This window comes from Rhinichthys klamathensis, unplaced genomic scaffold (genome assembly GCF_029890125.1).
Source record: "Rhinichthys klamathensis goyatoka isolate OS25496 unplaced genomic scaffold, OSU_Roscu_1.1 h1tg000296l_1, whole genome shotgun sequence".
Taxonomy (NCBI): domain Eukaryota; kingdom Metazoa; phylum Chordata; class Actinopteri; order Cypriniformes; family Leuciscidae; genus Rhinichthys; species Rhinichthys klamathensis.
This window is the reverse complement of record NW_026606815.1, coordinates 1,114,764-1,138,027: the sequence shown is the minus strand read 5'-3', so window position 1 is coordinate 1,138,027 and position 23,264 is coordinate 1,114,764. Positions and strand designations below refer to the sequence as shown.

The following is a 23,264-nucleotide window of genomic DNA, read 5'->3' as shown; positions in this document are numbered from 1 at the left end:
GGAGATCGCGCTGCACACACAGAAATATTCAGGAGCACAGAAACTTGTCATCTCTGCCCTGTGACTTTCATTAATAAAATAGATTTGCTACTGAATCGCTACATTATATTTCTCAGCACTGAGGGGGTTACATCGCTGGTTTTGAAGTAATTAAACTCACAGCTGAACAGACAGGTAATTAACACACGCATCTCTCTCTCTCTCTCTTTCAAATAAATGCTATAATTCATTTATTGTAATAAATTGAATCTTACAAACTATCTCTGTATCTGATTCAAAGCGCGCAGAATGCTAAATCTAACGAGTCGTAACTGATGGAAATAAGCGTAATTTTTACCCTTCCGGTCAAATATTGCACTGCAAACATCAATAACAGCTTTAAGTTGTCAATGCTGGCAAATGACCATGGTATAAGCGGGATAATCCACGGCTAGCTGTGCATTAAACGATTTGAATGCACTCCACGGAGGCTTCGCGTCGGGTGGTTCTTTGCCGCAACGTTAAACATTAAAATCGTTTAATGCACAGCTAGCCGTGGATTATCTCTTACTTATTAAAATTCCATACTGTTGTCAATTTATTTTTAAACTCTCATTTCTTTTTTGCCTACCTTATCAACTGAGATTTTTCAGTACTCTGAATGAGCAGTTTTTTTGTTCTTTTTTGCTTCAAAATTGTAATCAAATTTTGTTTTTACATTTTTCCTTATTTTAATTTTGTTTGGTTCTGTTAGAGCATTGAAGCTTTGTTTGCATGAACCCTCTTGACCAGAACAGGAAAAAGCCAGAACGTTGTGTGGATTTATGTCAGTCTTTTTTCAAAAGCATTGATGTGTGTATTTCTCATTGTTTTTAACAACCCATCAGCAGTAGAGGACAACAATTTTCTGGGTCTTTGAGAAACAGAGAATGAGGGGTTCAACATTGATCTAATGTGTACAAATAGCTTTTTCCTGTCAGCGCTTTGAGACAAGAAGAAAAAGTGCTAAAAGTAAATTACAGAAGTGATGAACAGAATATGATGCATGATAGTCTTAAGATGCATTAAGCAAGTGTTTTTCAAGACTGTGAACTAAGTAAAAACTCAGAACATGTATGTAATTCTGCATCTCAAGTTCTGCTCCTCATCTTTTAGCCTCCAGCCATGTACCATGTTCAGGTTCCTCATATGGCCATGAACCAGAACAAGCCCTACAGACCAGGTAAAGGTGAGAATGCTTCTCTCTGTGTGCATGCTTTTTAAAGCTGCTTTCAAATGTTAGTTCAGGCTGTTTTCCATCCTCTAGTCATGAGCTTTTTCAATGTGAGGGAATTATACTATATTCTTGTGTATTGATTTTGTATATTGTTTGCCGGTCTATGCATTTAGGAAATACGATCTGTGTAAAATAGTTTATTTTTCATGATGTTCTCTCAATCTATAATGATTTAAGGCAAAATGCCCTTTTCATTCTCTCTTCTTTTGCTGTATCTGCTTGCAGTACCGAACATGCCACAGCAAAGGCCGGACCAGCATCACCCACCTGGCACATCTACAATGATGCATCCAGCTACAGCTGCCGGGCCGCCCATCGTGGCACAGAACCCAGCCTACTCCACCCAATACTTCACTTGTAGCCCCCAGCAGTTTGCTAGTCAACCTCTGGTACAACAGATGCCCCACTACCAGTCCCAGGTACAGTGACTTTAGAGATGTAATTTCTAACGAGGAATTACTAAAGCAGAGTAATATAAGATGAACACAACCAATAAATGATTATTTAGCAAAAAGATGACCCTTTGTCTGAATATGCTTTCTTCCCTACCAACCTCTTTACTAGGAGGCAGTACATGAAATTGGTATGTTCAAATGTCTACTATAAAACTGAGTGAAAAGTTCCTGAATGGCTGAATACCTCCATTGAGATTCTGAAGTTTGCATCCAATGGACACTTTACGATTCCATATGGCTGCGCAAGAGGAGTTGTGAATGGCAGTGATATAACTGGTGCTTTAGGTCTCATGACAAAGCCAACATGACGGATGTAGTACCCCTGGATTTCATTCATACTATATAGACTGTACTTTTTTACTGTTTGCTGAAAAGATACCAACAAACAACAGTGGGAAGTTTAAGAATCTTTAAATAAAACATTGTTGTGATTTGTTTGGATACTCTGAATGCCTTTAAAATCTGTTTAAAGATTGAGTGATGTCATTGAATTGACTGGATAACATTTGGACAGATTCTTTTCCCCATTATACAAGAAAAACATACAAGGGTTTTTTTTCTTGAAGAAAATTCTTAAAGGTACTATCTTGCAGACCATTTACTGTTCAACCGTTCTTGTCTTAAACAAGAAAAGTGAAAGTGATTAATATTATGCTGTGTTCATGTGTTTCAGGCCCAGCATGTGTTCAGTCCTATGATTCAGGGCAGTGCGAGGATGATCACCCCTCCTGGCCACGCTCAGCCTAGCCTGGTCTCTTCCTCCACCAATCAGTATGGTGAGCAGACGCATACTATGTATGGTAAGAACTCCCCCAGCATAAAGACTAAGCCTTGACAGCCCACTTTGCCCCTTTACTGTCATACTGTGCTAAATTTACTGTCACTTTTTGTTTCCTCTGAATAGCTTGAAGCTACAATGTTGGTCTTTGTAATGAGCCACACATTAATGACTTGAAGGGTTAGTTCACCCCAAAATGAAAATTCTGTCCCAATTTACTCACTCTCATGTCGTTCCAAACCCGTAAGACTTTCATTCGTTTTCAGAACCCAACTGAAGATCTTTTTGATTAAATCTGAGAGATTTCTGTCCCTCCATTGACAGCTACGCAACTACCACTATGACACTTAAAAAATTTGACAAAGAGATCGTAAAACTAATCCATATGAATTGAGCGGTTTAGTCCAAAATGTCTGAAGAGACTCGATTGCTTTATATAGGCCAATTCACACCGCATAGACAAACGCTAACAAACACGTTTGTTGGGGTTTGTCGGATCAGTGTTACCCCAGTCGGCTTCTGTTGGCATTGGTCGGAGTTTGTTTTCACCTGAATGAATATGTTCAATCAGTATTTGTCTGTTGGGGCAGTGTAAACTTGACAGTTATTTTTCATAAAATTCTAAATCCAACAGCCAACTTGTTTGTTGGCGTTTATCTGTGCAGTGTGAATTGGCCTTATGATGAACAGATTTAATTTAGGCTTTTATTCACATTTAAACATTAATCAGCTAACATAAACAGAAGCTCAACCGAACCTGCTTCACGCACGAAAACAAACCTCATTTGTTGCTGCGTAACACACGAGAATGAACCTCATTGGTTCTCGCACATCAAGCTAATATGCTTGAGCTTCCGTTTACCACAACTGATGTGTGAGTTGATGAATGTTTATGTGAATAAAAGCCTAAATTTTATCTGTTCATCACATAAAGTGATTGTGTCTCTTCAGAAAATTTGGACTAAACCACTCAATTCATATGGATTAGTTTTACGGTCTCTTTATGAACTTTATTTGAAGCACCAAAGTGGTAATTTTTGGTGTTAATGGAGGGACAGGAAGCCCTCAGATTTCATCCAAAAGATCTTCATTTGTTTTCAGAAGATGAAATAAATTCTTACTGGTTTGGAACGACATGAGGATGAGTAATGTGTCAGAATGTCAGAATTTTCATTTTTGGGTGAACTAATCCTTCAAGGAATAAAGGAAAATTAGATGCTATTTTATTTAAATGTAAATATGTTTTAATGATAGACTGATCTTCCTCCTGTCATGTTTCTTGTTGTTGTAATTAATTTATCATATATTTCTTTTTGTTTGTTTTTTTGTTAACAATCGCATTCACTGGATTTATTTTATCAAACATTATAACTGCATGTCATTTTTTTTTGTGTTTCAGTGTCACCTACCCCCATTCCTCAGCAGTTTCCCCACCCAAACTCCACCCTGCACCCTCATCCTCAGCACCCTCAGCCCTCTGCCACCCCGACAGGACAACCCCAGCAGGGTAACCAGCACGGAGGCAGCCATCCGGCCCCCAGCCCCGTTCAGCATCCCCAGCACCAGGCTGCAGCCCAGGCCATGCACCTGGGCAACCCACCACAACAGCAGATGTACTCTGCCCTGGCACCAACCCCACCCTCCATGACCCCCGGCCCCAACCCTCAGTCCCCTCAAGCCAGCTTCCCCTCTGCTCAGCAGACCGTCTACATCCACCCCCAGCAGGTGCAGCATGGGTACAACCATAACCATATGGCTCATGTGCAGCAGGTGAGTGCTAGTGAGACACCAGGATTATAAAAATAAATATTAAAAAAAAATATTCAGAGGATATTAATTCACTATGTCTCTAAAGGCACACATGCAGTCAGGGATGGTGCCTCAACATCATGGCACTCCTTCACACCCCACTATGATGTTGATGGCCACACAGGCTCCTACTGGCCCCCAACCTACGATGCCCCAGGGCACTCTCAACCCCATCCCTGTGTCATCAGCCACACACTACTCCTACACTCTCACCCCTGGTAAGAGCCTTTCTCAGCTCAACTGAACACATAGAGAATATAAAAAATATATAATTATATATATATATATATATATATATATATATATATATATATATATATATATATATATATATATAGTGTGTGTATATATATATATTATTATATATATCTATACAACCCTCTACGCACACCTTGGCAATAGAATCGCCATTGGCTAGTAAATTTTTTTTGTTTACTCACCAGACTGATATATATATATATATATATATATATAGAGATAGAGAGAGAGTATATGAATGATTCCACCAAATCAGCTTATCTTAGTAAAATGGCACAGCTTTTTAAATATCTGAACGTACACTTAACATCAGTCAATCAAGCATTATATTTTGATATAAGATAATAAAGCACTATTTAATGATAGTACTTTAATTAGAACTAAAACTTGGTAACCATGTATGAATGCATAGTTGTCATTTTAACAGAAAAAGATCATAGTAATATATAATAGTGATTATTCTAAAAAGATAATAATAACAATATACAGTGCATCTGGAAAGTTTTCACAGCACTTCACTTTTTCCACATTTTGTTGTTACAACCTTATTTCAAAATTGATTAATTCCTTTTCCTCAATTCTACAAACAATACCCAATAATGACAACGTGAAAGAAGTTTGTTTGAAATCTTCGCAAATTTATTAAAAATAAAAAACGACAAAAATCACATGTCCGTAAGTATTCACAGCCTTTGCTCAATACTTTGTTGGAACACCTTTGGCATTACATCTTCAAATATTTTTGAGTATGATGCTACAAGCTTGGCACACCTATTTTTGGGCAGTTTCTCCCATTCTTCTTTGCAGAACCTCTCAAGCTCCATCAGGTTGGATGGGGAGCGTTGGTGCACAGCCATTTTCAGATCTCTCCTGAGATGTTCAATCGGGTTCAAGTCTGGGCACTGGCTGGGCCACTCAAGGACATTCACAGAGTTGTCCCGTAGCCACTCCTTTGTTATCTTGGCTATGTGCTTAGGGTCGTTGTCCGGTTGGAAGATGAACCGTCGCCCCAGTCTGAGGTCTCCCAGTTCCTGCCGCTGAAAAACATCCCCACAGCATGATGCTGCCACCTGCATGCCTCACTGTAGTGATGGTATTGGCCAGGTGACGAGTGGTGCCTGGTTTCCTCCAGACATGACTGTTGCCATTCAGGCCAAAGAGTTCAATCTTTGTTTCATCAGACCAGAGAATTTTGTTTCTCATCATCTGAGAGTCCTTCAGGTGTCTTTTGGCAAACTCCAGGTGGGCTGTCATGTGCCTTTTACTGAGGAGTGGCTTCCGTCTGGCCATTCTACCATACAGGCCTGATTGGTGGAGTGCTGCAGAGATGGTTGTTCTTCTGGAAGTTTCACCTCTCTCCTTTCTTGGTCACCTCCCTGACTAAGGCCCTTCTCCCTCGATCGCTCAGTTTGTAATCTAGGAAGAGTCCTGGTGGCTCCAAACTTCTTCCATTTACAGATGATGGAAGCCACTGTGCTCATTGGGACCTTCAATGCTGCAGAAAATTTTCTGTACCCTTCACCAGATCTGTGCCTCGATACAATCCTGTCTCGGAGGTCTACAGACAATTCCTTGGTTTGTGCTCTGACATGCACTGTTAACTGTGGGACCTTATATTGACAGGTGTGTGCCTTTCCAAATCATGTCCAATCAACTGAATTTACCACAGGTGGACTCCAATCAAGTTGTAGAAACATCTCAAGGATGATCAGTGGAAACAGGATGCACCTGACCTCAATTTTGAGGGTCATGGCAAAGGCTGTGAATACTTATGTACATGTGATTTTTTCCCCCCGTTTTTTATTTTTAATAAATTTGCCAAGATTTCAAACAAACTTCTTTCACGTTGTCATTATGGGGTATTGTTTGTAGAATTTTGAGGAAAATAATTAATTTAATCCATTTTGGAATAAGGCTATAACATAACAAAATGTGGAAAAAGTGAAGCGCAGTGAATACTTTCCGGATGCACTGTACAACGCACTAAGGATTGATGAGCTGCTGGGTCCATGAATATTAATCACGTTATCAGCATTCGCTCAAACTGATTTGCTGAAATCAAAACAGGGACGGTAATAGATGAGCGCCAGCCAACGAGTTTGCAGTTTGCGCATTAGTTCTGCCCACTACCGGAGAAACCGGCATATCTTCTGCTTATTCTTAAAAGCTGAATAATTGTAAATTAACTGTTGTTTTGACTGGAAAATACAACAAAGAAAATCGTTTACATGTAACGATTTGATTCTGCGTGGTATGTAAGACTCTCTCTCTCTTTGCGTGTGTGTGAGAAACACCGTACTCTCAGCAAAGCGACAGCACACTAAAGTTTACGGGACGTCAAATACAGGTACCCTGGCCCGCACATCCATTGAGCTGCATTGAAATAGTACAGAATCTACAGATTGCGTGACGGAGAGCGAAACTCTCAAGCGCTAAGTCAGTGTTCAGCAAGTGAAAATATATCTATGCTAAACTTATACTTAGCTTCTAACACACACACTGGCGAGCAAAATCTAAGAATTTATTTGCCAATGGCTAATGATAGACGTTTAGTCGCCCAGAGTGAAGATTTATTCGCATATGCAAGTCATTTACTTGCATTGTAGAGGGTTGAGATATATATATATAAAAATATATAAGAAACATTTATATAATAATCTCATTAATATTATTATTATTTTGTATAATTATTATGTTTTATCTAAAAATAATAAATATTGCATAACTATGTTTGTTTTATCTAATTATTAATAGTATTATTATTATTACGTTTTTTTGAATTAACAAAATAATAAAATACTTTTTTTCCCCTTTTTTTATTGAAAACAAAGATCTAAGGTTCATCATGGGTGTTACAATGTCAGGTCACAGTACGTTTTCAACATACATCTTGATATACAATATAACACTTTAAAATGTATAGACATAATTCATTTTCCCCAATACTTGCTACATTTTTTTTTTATTAATTAAATGTGAGTCTTTCTATACAGTATATTTCAGTTAATTATGGCTTTCCTACTGGCTACTACTATAGCTTTCCTACTACTATACTAGTATTTTTCCTTGTGTAAAACAGTTTTTGCTATTTTCCCGAGGTGCAATGTAATGAATGAATTGTCAAACTCCTAGTATTTTTTCAATTTCAACCACCACCTATTGCCAATAAGTTTGTATTTTCAGGCAGGCCCAAAAAAAAACGTTCCACATTCCATGGAACTTTCATGTAATCTTCAAACCAACATTTTGTTGTCTTTTATAATGTATGCATTTGATTATATAGTGATCTGAAATTTCTGTTTTGCCTGTAATGTTAGTAACATACTGTCTGACTTGTGATGTTAACTGTTGTACATGTGTATTTAAGTTTCTCTGTTAATTTTGCTATCAAGTGTGTAAAATAAATCATTGTGTGTTTCAGTGCAAGCTCACCATCAGCAGCAGATGTAGAGGATGAAGATCAGAGAACAGCAGTCGAGTTGAGTGGCTCCTGGTCCTTGCAGAGCTATCTGGCCCCGCCCATCACATACTGGCCAACCAATCCTTAAACACCCCCCTAAATGGCCACGAGAACCTCTATCATGCTGCTCTACTGCTACCCACCACCAATGATTAAGAAACATTAACAGCAAAGATGTGGTGAACTGGCTTTTCTTTTTTTCTTTTTTTTTTAAAGAAACGAAATACAAGAGTTTTAACGAGGAATCATTTTTCACGTTTCAGTGACACTAGAACTCTTGCAGTGGGTCCTAACAATAGCAAAAAAGCCCAGAAGAGTGAGAAAACTGCATAAATAACTGGAACATTTCGTCTGCACCTTCTAAGTTAAAGATAATTCTTCCGTATATTGACAGTATTAACATTACTGTTAAATGCTGCTGCTATCTATAGCTGTGCTCAAGACCTTGGGGTAAAACACCAACAAAACGGAATGGTTGTAACCAAACTAAACACAAGAAACTTCCATTAATGAAGATGTTCGGCAAAAACAAATGCAGATAAATTATTTATTAATTTAATCTGATGACAAAACCCCATTTGACTTGACCGTTATAAAACTGTTAAGTTAAAATAACTTTTACTTTGTAGATAATATAAATGAATTTAAAAAAAAAAAAAAAACATTAAAAAAAGTTTTAAAAACTTTAACACGTCTCGACTGTTTTATTTTGTGTCATTTGTTATTTCACTTGACAAGATTCAAGATCCTGCTTGAGGTTTAAATATTGTTGATTTGCTCGTTTTGTGAATATGATACAAGTACATCAGATCAGACGGCGTTTCAAAGCTGCACATGCAATTCTACTCCAGGCCGCCAGGAGAAACACTTAACCCGTCAACCTCAAGGATGGGCACGTCAAAATACTGTGCTTTTCCGGTTTAAACATGTGGAATGGCTGGTTGAGGTTGAACTAAAAACGCATTGCAAGACATTTGCAAAATATAGAAACCTTTATAAAATTAAGTGGAAACGGGTTTGCCATCATGGGCAAATTGAACGTCGTTATCCTGAGGTATCTGTCCAGAGATGATTTTAGAGTTCTCACAGCGGTATGTATCCAATCTGTTTACATGTATTTTTCATCCTGCTGTATTTTTAACAACCATTTGAGCTAAATACGTCTGTCTGTGTCAATCAAAATTAAGATTCTCATTTTAGCTAAATGCATATTGCATAATATTAGTTCTATCATGGCATATAATGTACGGGGTTGAACAATGAAACACTGACCACTATAGTATTAGATGTTTCACGCCTGTATGCGCGGCCTGGTGGCCAATCTTCACTGTCCTCAAAGAGGACATATTGATTCTGCGCGTCTCGCTGGCTCATATGTGACCAGGACAGAAAGTATTTGGGGTGTATTGAGAGGTATGGTATTCAGGGTAAAGTCGGCATACACCACATACTGTAGGACGAACCACATCCAACAGGAGTAACTGTCGAAGCAAGAGAAAGGGATGTCCAGGCAGGTACTAACCCGGATTGCATCCAAAACACATAAAAGCACAGCTGCCAAACTCACTGCATAATTAAAAGACTCGTCTGGAGCTTCACAGAGTCAATATTCACGGTCGGGCTGTTATTGTCAAACCTTTGGTCACTTGTGCAAATGCCAAATGTCAGTTTCATTGGTGCCAACAGTGCAAATCTTGGGCTGTGGACAATGTGAAACATGTATTTCCACCTTCACTGTCTTTCCCACATCTGTGGGAGTTATGATGTGGAGAAGCCCCAAAGAGGCTTAACACCCGGACTGTTGCTGTCCAGAGTGAAGCACAGGGTGGATCAGTGATGGTTTGAGTAGCCCCAGAGTGCAGTCTGGACGATGGGGCGGGGCGACACTTTTAGGTGGGGCGACACGTGTCGCTCCGCCCACACCCGATTTTATTGGTTTATAATACCGCAATCTTATTGGCATAGACGCTTGAGGCACGAGCATGCGCATTCCTTTATGTACGAGTTTATTAATTATCTATGACGCTGTTTGGCCGTACTATATTAAGATATTAAGTGATAACCATTGCGATTTCAGTAACGATCAATTGGATAATGTTTTGATGAACTTACGAATGAAGTTAGATGAAGTTACTGTCAAATGTATTCACAATTCACATCGTTTCAAAGCAGCTTTACAAAAAGTCATATTGTAATATTGAGCAGTTTTATTGCTTGGGGATATCACAAAATATGTTGCTGATAAATAATACACTGTTTGAGATTTAGCCTAGCTATACTATATTAATTTACCCTAGATAAGTCAGTGCCACTTTTGGTGGGCAATGAGCATGACTGCATGAAATTACTGGCAGATCAAAGGAAAGATCATTTCTATGTGGGCTGATTTAGACAATATTTTTCCGCATGTCATGCAGAGCTCCTTAATTTTACATCATTCGTTTAAATGCTTCTTCGTTTTTCCAGTGGGATCAGTGAATAAACATAAACTCGGGATTTTACACAAATTATGATAATTCCCTGTATTTCAGTAAAACAAGGATAAATCTGAAAGTGTGTTTTTTTTTTTTTTTTTAAGCAAAACCACGGTGACAAATAAGACAGGCTACCAAATAGCAAGCCCTGGCCATTGGGTTATGTGCGTACAATGGGAATAAAATCCGTGCAGCGCTGCAATGTGAAAAAAAAAAATGTTTTTTTTTTTACTAAAACAGATGTTATGTTGATCTATAGCAAATATTATAATGTAGGCTATGTGCTCAAGAGCGTATTTAAGCAATTGGCCTACATGTTCATATCACTTCTCTGCTGGGTGTTTTATTTATTTTATTACAGCCTATTATAATTGCACAGATTTATAGCAGTGTGTGTTTTTTATGGTTATGCAGCTAGCCTATGTGTTAATATTTGTAACCATTTTTATCCAGTAGCCTACATGAACACGCAATGCGATGAAGGATAAATAAACAATTGGATTTTTAATATACCTGATGTCACAGTCACAGATAGACAGTAGTACATAACCGGTTGACACTTATTAGAAAACATGAATCTTTAAAAAATATAACATAGGGCTTTACAGAACCAATAGGCCCTCATATTGTATGAACAGGTAATCAACCAGGAAACGTGTTTGCCATTAAACATTTTATTTGCACTTTGTACCAAATAATGCAAGCATTGGACAAACTCGTTAAAAAAATGACAACAAAAAACGGTCATGCTTTAAAATTTAAAATCAGCTGCTTACATTCTTACAGTCAATATCATCATTTGCGTAAAATCCCGAGTTTGTGCTGATCCACCGATCCTGATAGAAATATGAAGAAGCCAAGTGAATGACGCACTATCTAATGTAAAACATCTCCCTGAAGTACAAGTAACGTCACCAAGCGTTCGTTTTTAAACAATAACTTAATCTATACTGTGTCTTAAGTATATAAAGTATTAGCCAATAGATATTAACAAAAATTACCATGGTAAACTGATAATAAGATACAATTAAAGTTAGCATTTAATATTTCTTTGATACGGCCAAATCATTCACAAAATCGTACATAAAGGAATGCGCATGCTCAGACCTGAATCGTTTACACCAATAAGATTGCGGTATAATAAACCAATTAAATTGGGGGTGGGCGGAGCGACACGTGTCGCCCCGCCTAAAAGTGTCGCCCCGCCCCATCGTCCCTGCCGAGGACTACCGAACCATTCTGAAGGACCAGGTGCACCTAATGATTCAAACATTGTACCCTGAATGAGGTGCCGTGTATCAGCATGATAATACACACAGCAAAACTCGTGACACAATAGTTTGAACATGAAAGGAAAGTTGAACATCAAACAAACCTGTCACTTTGAGGTATTTTGTTCAGAAAATATTTTCCTTACCTGTCCACTGTTTTGAAAAAGGAATGGCTCAAAATCCTTTTGGCCACTGAAGGATTTATATCTGTTATTTCCCAGATTAACTGATGCTGCATTTGCCGCAAAAGGAGGCCCTACACCATACTAATAAATGATTGTGGACTAAAACCAGGTGTTTCATTGTCCAACCCCTGAAGTTCACATTCTGTTTATGAAAATTAGCGAACCTTGTTGAATTACTGTTGTCAACTATTTCAGAGAATGTAATTATACAAATTATAAACAAAATTATTACATTTCAGTTTGCTTAGTGGGAAGAGAAAGATATTTGCTGCTTGACATTTGATTCATTACAGGTTTGCTCAGATGGAAGTACAAACTAAAAGATCTGATTATGATTCAGTGATCAAGTTTTTTGCGTTATGCCATTTTTATTCTCTTCGGGGTGCACACAGGTGGAAATGGGCATGAAGAATCACGAAATCGTCCCAGTGAATCTGATTGCATCCATTGCCAGTCTCAAACATGGAGGATGCAACAAGGTTTTGCGGGAGCTGGTGAAACACAAACTGCTGGCCTATGAGCGCAGCAAAGGTAAATGTGTTAGGCTTAACACTGTAACAAATTAATTATTTCTTATTTACTTATTTCTTATTTTATTTTTATACGTTTATCTTAATTTATTTATTTACTTTAATGCATTTCTTCTTTTAAAAAGTGTAAATTGAATGTGTATGTGAAAGGGTGTATGTTTGTGTACTTGTTCTGTGGTTATAAAACAAGAAAGGGACAACAAAGATATTGGGAAAAAAATGTTAGGCTTGATATCATCCTTCAGTTTCATTCAGTAATGTTTTTGTGGATGAGTGCAGCTTTGACTGTGTTTCCTCACTGTAGCTGTGCAGGGGTATCGCCTGAATTACGGCGGCTATGATTACCTGGCATTGAAGACACTTTCATCCAGGGATGTTATTTTGTCTGTTGGAAACCAGATGGGAGTTGGCAAAGAGTCAGGTCAGGATAATTTTTTAATTAGAATTTATTTTTAGTCGTTAAGAAGTCTGACACATTTAAAAAAATAATAAAAAAAATGGTCCATTCTCACTCAAACCTTGAATAGTTTCACTTATCATAATGGAGACTTATAATACTTGTTTTATATTTCAGACATTTACATTGTTGCAAATGCAGAGGGGGAGCAGTTTGCTATGAAACTTCACAGACTGGGTAGGACATCCTTCAGAAACTTGAAGAATAAGAGAGATTACCACAAGCACAGACACAATATGTCATGGCTGTACCTGTCCCGGCTCTCTGCCATGAAAGAGTATGCATACATGAAGGTAATATCCAAATATTCCTAGAGGATATTTTCTGTACTCTTTCTGTACTTTTTTTTTTTTTTGGCAGATTTTGGGTTACTTCATTTGTTTTCAATATTAAAAGTCTCATTTGTATTTGCATGCATGCTTCTAATCTGAAAATGCATTTTTGTCAGAATCCATTACATTTATTCATGTAGCACAATGGTTCCACTTTGTCCAAGACAATATTCGAAGGCACTCGAACTAAGCTGATATGAACCTCTGGTACTTCTGCTGTAATACCAATAAATTCACAAATGCGACGTCAGTTCAATGCTCTACATCTTTATTTTAGTTAGTGTGTGTGTTTTTAAACAATTTAAGATTAATATAATTTAACAAAATTGGTCGAGAACCACTGATATAGGAGATGCTTTTATCTAAAGTTTCCCATAGTGTCCCATAACCAACATCCAAAAAAAAAAAAACCTTTTTGCCATTGTCATTTTCAACCTACAATATCTTTTGTGTTGAGTATGTGTACTCTCTGCAATACTTGACTCTAATTGGTCAATCACAGCATTCTGAGGTCTAATATTTGCTCAATGCCAACCAACTGTATTTGCCTGTTGTTGACCCTTGCAACCAATCTCCTACATTGTGCTAGATTCAAATCTTCTCTTCTGAAATAATTTGAATGTAAATTGATATTTTATGTCCATTTATTTGGTATTTGAGCTGCTACCAGCTGTTGCTTACTTTATGATATATTAAAGCTAAATCTAACCAAATAAAGACCAGAAAACAGTTCTTGTTCGGGCTAATGTTTGTCTGGATTTATTTTAAGAGTCCTTGTTTTTCAACAGGCATTATATGACCGAGGGTTTCCGGTTCCAAAGCCAGTAGACTACAACAGACATGCAGTGGTTATGGAGTTTATTAATGGTTACCCGCTGTGAGTTTACTTGCACTTTGCTTTAGATGAACACACTCCTCACACACTACTTTTTTCTTAGATTAAATATTTACTTGTATGTCATGGTCATTGATAACTGTGCAGTGGTGTTCTGTATTAATCTATCTTGTACCATACTTAATTTCAAAGGACATAGAAACAACATTTTTTGTTTATTTATTTACTTGCGTTGACTGTTTCTGTATTCATTACACAGGTGTCAGATTCGACAGATTCAAGACTCTGCTACACTGTACAGTGAAATCATGGAGCTAATAATCAAACTTGCCAATCATGGCCTGATCCACGGAGACTTCAATGAATTTAACCTCATGCTCGATGACAACGACCACGTCACAATGATTGACTTCCCTCAGATGGTCTCCACCTCCCATATAAATGCTGAATGGTGGCTATTTAACCTGATGATAAACGGATAATTATTTAATAAGCACTCGCACTAAGTTTTTGATTGTTTTCCAAAAGGTACTTCGATCGAGACGTCAAATGTGTTCGAGATTTCTTCATCAGGAGATTCAACTACGAAAGTGAACTCTATCCAACATTCAAAGATATCAGGTAATTTTTCTAAAAGCTTGCTTTATTGCATAGTCTAGACCAGGGGTCGGCAAAAGGCAGCCCGCGGGTAAAAACTGGCCCGCCAGCAATAATATCTGGCCCGTGCCGCAGCCTGAAAAGTTCTGAAAGACATTCAAAAGAGTCTGTGGATCGCTAGACACACCTCTAAAATAGCCGTCATGAAATGTCTAATATTATATTCCAAACAGCGACAACTTGCAGTTAAAGGGATACTCTACTTTTTTTGGAAATAGGCTCATTTTACAACTCCCCCAGAGTTAAACGGTTGAGTTTTACCGTTTTTGAATCCATTCAGCCGATCTCCGGTTCTGGCGGTACCACTTTTAGCATAGCTTAGCATACATCATTGAAGTGGACAAGACCATTAGCATTTCTAAAAAATAAATGACCATAGTGTTTCGATATTTTTCCTATTTATGGTACGGCAGTAAAGTTTCTTGATTATTACGCAGGAATGAGAGTATAGTTCCTAGCCATATCAGCCTAGAAAATCGCAACTTTACATTTTCCGTCGGTCTTAGTGCACGATGTAACTACAGAAGAGTCAAGTTTTAAATAGGAAAAATATCGAAACGCTTTGGTCTTTTTTTTTTTTTTTGAGAAATGCTAATGGTCTTGTCCACTTCAATGATGCTAAGCTATGCTAAAAGTGGTACCGCCAGAACCGGAGATCGGCTGAATGAATTCAAAAACGGTAAAACTCAACAGTTTAACTCTGGGGGAGTTGTAAAATGAGCCTATTTCCAAAAAAAGTGGAGTATCCCTTTAAAGGGATAGTTCACTTTGAAATTAATTTTTGGTATGTTTTAGCTTACCTCTAGGGCATCCAAGATGTAGGTGTCTTTGTTTCCACAGTATTTTAAATTTTGATATTTTTAGGTCAAACCGTTCTTGTCTGTCTGTCATATAATGCAGGTCTATGGTAACTTCCTCAAAGAGCATGCACAGAGAAGTCCAAATTAAACATGATTTAATCACTCGTAAATGTAAGTACACATTGATGGCCTAAGACACGAAACGAGCGGTTTGTGTGAGAAAACGAACAGTATTTATATCGTTTTTACCTCTTGTAAACACAGCCACGTCCAAGTGATCTGAGGTCGCGGGCGCTTCGGTCTTTTCCGGAAAGTGCCGGAAGTGATCTCTCGCGCGTATTCGTCACTCATTGTTTACACAGAGCAGAGATTGTAGGTAAGACGGCTTGTTAAAAGGGTACTAATTTGCGCTTATCCGGGATGTTTAAATCGTAAAAAAAAAAAAAAAAAAAAAAAACAATTGTATGAGTGGCGTACACGCGCGAGAGATCACTTCCGGCGCTTGGCGGAAAAGACGGAAGCTCCCACGCCCTCAGATCACTTGGACGTGGCTGTGTTTACAAGAGGTAAAAACGATATAAATACTGTTCGTTTTCTCACACAAACCGATCGTTTCGTGTCTTAGGCCATCAATGTGTACTTACATTTACGAGTCATTAAATCATGTTTAATTTGGACTTCTCTGTGCATGCTCTTTGAGGAAGTTACCATAGACCTAGTCTCAGCCTCAGACGTCACGCCCACGGAACGTTGGCTAAACGTCTGATGCATATGGTACACTTAACTGGAAACACTTCAGGAATGTTGAAGTCGTCATCTGATTGGTTGAATTTTATCGGATTTCCGGGGGGCGCAAGTGTCGCGTTTGTTTTCGGTCCGCCGGGAAACAAAGCGCAGGCGTGTGATTGCGGAAGAAAAACTGTTGTGTTTACATGAGTGACAATGAGCATTTATCAAGATCAGCTAAACGTAGGATTCTCAAAAGTATGCGAGGTTCACGGCATAGACTCTAGAAGTTTTCTTCTCCTTCTTTGATTTTCTATGCTGACTGACTTGTTGCACGCAGGTCTGTTGTTGTGGGGACATTTCCACGCCCCGAAACGTGACGCTGAACGAAACGATCTGTAATTGGTTGTTTTACATGTCGGTCAAACGGCCTTGTGGGCGGGCCTTAGCCAAAGAAAGCTGCTATGAATTCCAGACCTTCAGCCGTCAGTCTGAAGGTCTGGCTACGCGAGACTACCATAGACCTGCATTATATGACTGACAGACAAGAACGCATAGTTGTCTTTTCATTATTCTTTGTATGGCTATTTTCGCTGTCAACTTTCCTCTTTAGACTCTTTGATAGTGCCATTTTCTCTCACCAGCTAGCTTAAATGTTAACATCACTCTACACGCGACGTAATAGCGTACCACCTGCACGCAAACAATTTAAAAAAATGTAGTTTAGTATGCGATTATCCCAAGGAATAATTCTAAGTTTAAAAGTAGGCTACGTCAAATAATTATTACAATAAGTTAGGCTCCATTGTGTAACAAGCAAATTAAAATGATACGCATTTATTATTCACAATATGGAAAGAGGAAATAAAACATAGTTCGTTAAGAGCATGACTCAAAAATGCCATTAATGGGCTTATTCAATTCCTCTTTTATTTCTTTTGTTATTTTTATCCATTCCGCATCTCCCACATGTGTGTTTTAGCAAGGTGGGATGTGTTGCAAGATGCCGCAATATATCGGGAGACGTGGGTCAGACATGATTTTGACCATTTCATTAAGTTTTGTTTTGTAGAAAGCCTTTCTAAAAAGTGAATTTTGTTTTGTGTCATTTGTACCTTATTTTTAATCAATGTTTCATCAACCAATTGCCTGGATTTAATAAATAAGAAGCAAATATAGCAGACAATATAATCAGGACATGAGGCGCCGGCGAGATTGCATTGCTCGTGAACTGGAGCTCTTCTCATAAATGAACCGAAACTCAGTGTTTAAGCTGCCTCACAGACACAAGAAATATATATTGAAAGCTTAAAATGTCTAATTTTAAACGAAACAATTCAAAACGAAAAGAAACCGACTACTCTCTGCTTATGTAATCCATATGAAATGTGCATTTCTCTCTATAGGCGCGTTAACTACTGCGGTCACTATTGCAGCCGACACAGACACTAATAAACAATTAAAATGTCTCCTTGCTATATTTGAAACATTCATAATCATTACTTTTGCCGATTCCTTGTGACAGCTTTTGCGTTATTGGCAGCGTCACCCTCTGGTTACATGAACACAGCGTCACCACCGAATCAGCACCGAAAACATGGGGATTTTTTTTTTAGACAATTATCGCACAACCTATTCTATATTCTATAAATAAATCAACAAATCGAATATTCGAAAATCGTGACTCATCCCTTCTGCTTTATTAATGTATCCAGTGTAAAACCCGGACACTGCCACACAAATGTGGCTTTTTTGTTAATGACGGTTCTACTACAGGATTTAACACAGAGTAACAGCTCACTACCAGTTACAAAAGACACTGTAACAGTCTGTCACAGGCAATTCTAGTTGCATTTTTCATCAAATAATTTCTTAAATTATCCATTGACTATGTTCTGGCCCGCCATCTAGTGTAAAAAAAAATGTTTTGGCCCGATGCCAACCTTACTTGCCGACCCCTGGTCTAGACTTTATAGACCGAGCTAAGTTACGCATTTCTCTCCACAGAAAAGCATGTTCACTCGATGTGGAGATCTCAGCTAGTGGCTACACCAAGGAGCTGCAGCAGGATGACAGTTTGCTTCACCCTGAAGGTCCAGAGGGTGAGGGACTCAGTGGAGATGAAGATGATGACATCTCAGAGTCAGATGATGACACACATCAGGCAGCCTCAGAGGACGTTATCTGCATGGAGGAGTATAAACATGCCATGCTTGAGCTGGAAGGGCTAAAAATTAGCAAGGAGACTCCATCAGAAGAGAACGACACAGAGGAACACGAGGGAGCTCGATGTCAAGAGGAGATCCCCGCAGAGGACATTCAGAAAGAGACTGTTTCTGACATTTCCAAAGACTTGGGAAGGGATGAGGTGGAAGATGAGTGTCCTGATTTAGTTGACCTTTCTGCATGCAACAAAGAATTCAGGCCTTTCAGGTAAGGAGACCTTTATAAGTCATTTATTTTATATGATAAAATATATTGTGACTTTTTTTGTATCTAAAAATATGATTTCTAATATCGTAACTGGATTGCACACACAACCATTTTCACACAGATATATAGCCACCGTTCATATTGTGGCTTATATCCTAAAAGGGTTATTTCACCCAAAATTGAACATTCTTTAATTTACTTGGATCCAGTACAAGTACAGTTGAGCTTTAGTTTACAATATTTGATGTGCTTTATGGATGTGCGTTGATCAATGTTTAAATGTGACTACGTTTCAATTAAATCTGTTTTTAATTTAATTTCAACTGAAATATCTGCTACCTGTGAAAAATGTAGGTTTCCTAACGCAAGCATTCTTCAAGCTGACACATCCGGTCACAACGTGACATTTGGTTGGAGAGCTGCAGTGGAAACAAAGATTATCTGTGAATTATGACCTTAAATGACTTTTGTGCTTTTTTGATGCTTGGCACCCTGTGGTTGCTGTGAACTTATTATAAGAATAAGTATTAGTATTATAACTTATAAGAATTCGAATTTATGTGTGAACTAAAGCATTCCTGCATATAAAACCCTTACTATTACATTTGATATGTATAATGAAATGATGCTTGTGATCCCACAGAGACCAATTGAGCCTTGAGAACGAGCACAGGAGGAGAACAACCAGTGAAATGAGCATTGGAAGTGTTGGCAGTTGTTCAACAATTCCACCAGTGAGTATAACCTTTTGAATGTCATTATATGGTTAAAAATTTGCTTCCTCATTCACAAAAGCAAGATGCAGTCAAAACTTTGTAGGTTTGCATAAATAAATGCAAAGTTCTTCGGGGAAAGAAGCCAGAGTCTATTTGCACAATGTCAACAGTTTTTGGGTGCTATGTATACTTAGTGCAAATAGTGGCAGATACTTTTTGCACCTTTATTGTATTGTAAGTATATTATAAAACAGTATGTAATAAGAAATTTAGTGTATGTGTTTGCATGTATTAAAATGAATGCTGCCTTTTTGGGACATTACTTGTTCCTAACCCTAAATCCCTTCCCTACATTTACCCCTAACCATGCTGAACCTGCTGATAAGTAAAGTTGTCCTCAAAAGTCCAGGAAGGGAGCCATTGTTTTGAGCGTGGTAACATGAGTCGCAGTCAATGTTCAAGACCATCTGACCATCGTGAGGACACCACATCCAATTTAATTTAGAAATGCCAGTTTAGCACTAAATTCCCACTATTAAATATCTAAATACCTTGAAAATATTTTCTTAATTTTATTTAAAGTAACACCTCTCCAAGCTGATATGCAATAGGAAAAGGGAGAAGAATAAGTTCGGAAAAAGGCGGATTCGAACTCTGGTTGGTTGCTTCAAAAGCTATCGCCAACCAGCTTTACTCTCCACGTCACTGCTTCTGTTTCAGATGGGTGTCCTTGGTAATTTTGTCCTGACTCATCTTGACAATGGTGGGCAGAATTAGTGTAAATAGCCTCTGCCAACAAGGTGGGCTATTTGAACTTGGTGTAAAAAATAAATAATCACTCCAGATTTTTTTTAAACTTTGCTTTTATGATGCAAGTTAGATTTATGTTGTTGTAAGTAATGAGTTGGATGTGCCCCTATACAGGAGGTCATCAGGCAGAAAGTGAAGAGACAGCTCAACAAACAGCAGAAGGCTGCTCAGAGAAGACGTCTGCAGAAGGGTGAGGCCAACCTGGTGACCAAGGAGAGGAGAGAGAATCAGAACAACATCAAGGGCAGTTTGGATGCTGATCAATTCTGGGGCTGAGGATGGAAGAGATTACCTCAGAACTTCTAACAGTTTTCAGTGTCACTTGTGTATGAAATGAATTAATAAAACATCTACATCTAGAAGCTGAGTTGTGGTTAGCTTTATTTATGTTTGAAATGAAATATACCACATAAAGGTTAGACCTGGTTTTATTTCAAATAATGGAGATTGACTACATGTATTGCATGTATTCAGGGATTTTTAAAATATGTACATGACTTAACTTTATTAAGCACTATCAACTAATCAAATATAAGTACATCTCATTATCTATCATTTGCAAACCTATAGCATGGTATTGTAAACAAAATGTCATCGCCTTCAAACTGGTCAAGAAGCTTTCAGAATCTGTCGTTTTTGTGTTTGTTTGTTTTGCAGCAACTACTGATACTGCAACATAATTGTAGAAACGGCAAAACTACAGCTGCACTAAAAAAAAAAAAAATTAATAATATTTACGTACCTTGGCTCATAAGTTCTTCGCGTTTTGTCCCTTCCGGCTCACCATTTGAGAGTGGAGGGGCACGTGATCCCCGTCTTGCGATAGCGTCCAGGAACAAAACAATCCAAGAACTGACAGCGCCGCAAAATCTTTATGACTGACTGACAGCTGCTGTTTATAAGAGTAATATCACGTAGGTGAGTTATAATAATCTTCCTTTCGCACGAGATTATTTTGTTGTGTTTTGTAGAACGAATCATCCATGTCAGCAGGGGTTATGTTGGATGATCCGCTCCTCCCTGCAATCCTTTGATGTATCTGTCTATGTTTACTTTTTACTAGAAATGGTACGTTAGCCTCGTTCGTGGAAGTAACAACTAATTTATTCACTGCTAATTATAGAAATAGTGAATCAGCTGAATGTGAACTACTGCACGGGTTCATCAATGTTCTGTCGCTGTCAGTTGTCTTCAGTTGGTTTAGATGTTATGGAAGGTGGAAACTCTTACCGCCAGAATTTCCGCTCTCTTACGTTACATTTTTGGTTTCGTTTTCTGTTGTATTTTAATTGTAGGCTATTGTTGTTCCATCGAAATGCAATTGTGATTATCCTCATGTTGTTACAACACATGTGACTTCAGTGAAACAAGAGATCTCTCAGTGAAAAGAGTCTCTCAGTCACCTTGCACTTTCATTGTATTTTCTCTTCATGTCAACAAAAGTGAAAGGTTGCAGAGACTGTCATTCTGCAAAGCACGTAGGCCTAATTTTGTGTTCCACAGCCAGAAACTAAGTCATGCAGGTTTGTAACGACATGAGGGTGAGGAGATAATGTTGTAAAGTAAAAATGTTTGTGTGAATTGTTCCTTTAAACGCAATATCTTCTCTAAAGCTTAATGACTTGTGTGCTGCAGGGTCCTGTAGAGGAATGGAGTAATTTTATAACGATCATGTGGAGACTGGCGTGGAGATGGAGGCTGTAAGACCCAAAAAATCAAAGTCCAAATCCAGTGGCAAGCCACAGGTGAAAACCCACCTATAATATTTCTCTTACTAATCTTTAGGTTGACACTTAAAATCTTGTTTTAAGTTTATCTCATAATCCTAAAAATAGTTATTCTTCATTAACAGGTCAAAAAGGAGAGACAGTTAGAGAGTGTTAGACAGTCCTCTGGACCTTCTAGAGAACTTAATGAGCCAGGGCCGGCACTGTTCACTGATGTCCCTCTCAGCCTTTCTCATGTGCCTCCTGCCTCTGATCTGAACCTACCCACCACACAGACCTCACTAGACCATAATGACAAAGCTGAAAAGGACCAAGTTCTCTTGTCTGATACGACTGAAATAGTGAAGAAACTGTCCTGCCATGAAGACAAAGAGCATGAATCATCAACACAAGACACGGCACCTTGGGTGGACCAAGTTTTGACACCCACTCAGTACAGCCAAAGTGATCCCAAACCTCTTAGTGCTAAACTTGAGCCATTTAGTGTCCCTTCTATATATCCGTCTATCCCAGCTTCCTGCCCTGAGCCTCAGCTCTCGGAGGACTCATACTCTATCGCCTATGGATTGTTAGATACTTCCTTTATGCCAGTGGCTTCTGATGGACGGGTAGCTCCAGCTGTTCTGCCTCTGGCTAACCAGGAATCCTCCCCGCCCAGCTTGATCCCTGTGAAGGTCGCTGACGTGGAGAAGCCCAGGGAGAGGCTTTATCCAGAGCTTCCCAGGACCTGTCAGTCCGTTAAGCCCTTCAGTAGCGAGCAGCTACGGACATGGGAACCCGGTTCCTGGTTGGAAAACGTGGAGCTCCATGAAGCCGAGTTCCAGAGTCTGGCCCTCCAAGAGGGACATGAGCTGTACGAGCTGCTGTTGAGCTACTGGAGGTGCCGTAAACAGCTGACGCAGGCCCAGACTGAACTGCAGGCTGCTAACTCAGACTGCAAAAATGTGCAGAATCGCATGTGGAGCTTCAAGGATGAAAGGCTTTCATTACAGGTGAGTCACATCTATCTATCTATCTATCTATCTATCTATCTATCTATCTATCTATCTATCTATCTATCTATCTATCTATCTATCTATCTATCTATCTATCTTTCTATCTTTCTATCTATCTAGTTATATATTAAAGCCAATAAACCTTCAAATTTCAAGACAAACTAAAAAAAATACATTTTTATTGTGATTCTGCATCATGTTTTTTTACCTCAATCCTATTTTATTTCAAATTCAGGAATGGATTCAGTGCAATTCTGAATAAATGCGCACAACCCTGATCAGCTGAATGTTTTTTGCTGAC

At 38.4% G+C, this 23,264-nt stretch overlaps 3 protein-coding genes across 15 annotated transcripts in view; all 3 read left to right on the top strand.

Moving 5' to 3' along the window:
* Window positions 1–8,704, top strand: part of atxn2 (ataxin 2) — a 42,397-nt gene extending 33,693 nt beyond the window's left edge. For 6 of the 10 annotated variants that reach the window (XM_056270064.1, XM_056270070.1, XM_056270066.1 and 3 more), the window contains 6 exons: window positions 1,135–1,207; window positions 1,481–1,674; window positions 2,384–2,510; window positions 3,888–4,258; window positions 4,344–4,515; window positions 7,977–8,704. In XM_056270064.1, coding sequence (XP_056126039.1) covers window positions 1,135–1,207; window positions 1,481–1,674; window positions 2,384–2,510; window positions 3,888–4,258; window positions 4,344–4,515; window positions 7,977–8,005 — 966 coding nt within the window. In that variant the 3' untranslated portion in view covers window positions 8,006–8,704. The remainder of the gene's footprint in view (window positions 1–1,134; window positions 1,208–1,480; window positions 1,675–2,383; window positions 2,511–3,887; window positions 4,259–4,343; window positions 4,516–7,976) is intronic. The other 4 variants (XM_056270072.1, XM_056270068.1, XM_056270065.1 and 1 more) reach the window with 2 other exon arrangements.
* A 214-nt stretch (window positions 8,705–8,918) lies between these two features.
* Window positions 8,919–20,533, top strand: riok2 (RIO kinase 2 (yeast)). Its single transcript, XM_056270075.1, has 10 exons — window positions 8,919–9,106; window positions 12,338–12,476; window positions 12,780–12,896; window positions 13,050–13,225; window positions 14,053–14,141; window positions 14,359–14,550; window positions 14,628–14,720; window positions 18,290–18,715; window positions 19,359–19,449; window positions 20,356–20,533. Exons 1-10 carry the CDS (start codon window positions 9,041–9,043, stop codon window positions 20,515–20,517), a joined length of 1,551 nt encoding a protein of 516 aa, XP_056126050.1. The 5' UTR covers window positions 8,919–9,040; the 3' UTR covers window positions 20,518–20,533.
* Window positions 20,534–21,050: 517 nt separating this feature from the next.
* epg5 (ectopic P-granules autophagy protein 5 homolog (C. elegans)) overlaps window positions 21,051–23,264 on the top strand; it is a 39,152-nt gene continuing 36,938 nt past the window's right edge. For 2 of the 4 annotated variants that reach the window (XM_056270046.1, XM_056270047.1), the window contains exons 1-3: window positions 21,051–21,155; window positions 21,877–21,986; window positions 22,094–22,960. In XM_056270046.1, the coding sequence (XP_056126021.1) occupies window positions 21,933–21,986; window positions 22,094–22,960 (921 nt within the window). In that variant the 5' untranslated portion in view covers window positions 21,051–21,155; window positions 21,877–21,932. Of the gene's footprint in view, window positions 21,160–21,745; window positions 21,765–21,876; window positions 21,987–22,093; window positions 22,961–23,264 lie in introns of those variants that run through there. The other 2 variants (XM_056270048.1, XM_056270049.1) reach the window with 2 other exon arrangements.

Bases quoted from the DNA above. Each gene is read 5' to 3' on its own strand.
- riok2 (XM_056270075.1), top strand. From the start codon at position 9,041: ATGGGCAAATTGAACGTCGTTATCCTGAGGTATCTGTCCAGAGATGAT. The intron at 12,897-13,049 runs GTCAGGATAATT...TTTATATTTCAG, and splicing joins GGGAGTTGGCAAAGAGTCAG to ACATTTACATTGTTGCAAAT. The intron at 14,551-14,627 runs GTGGCTATTTAA...GTTTTCCAAAAG, and splicing joins TCCCATATAAATGCTGAATG to GTACTTCGATCGAGACGTCA.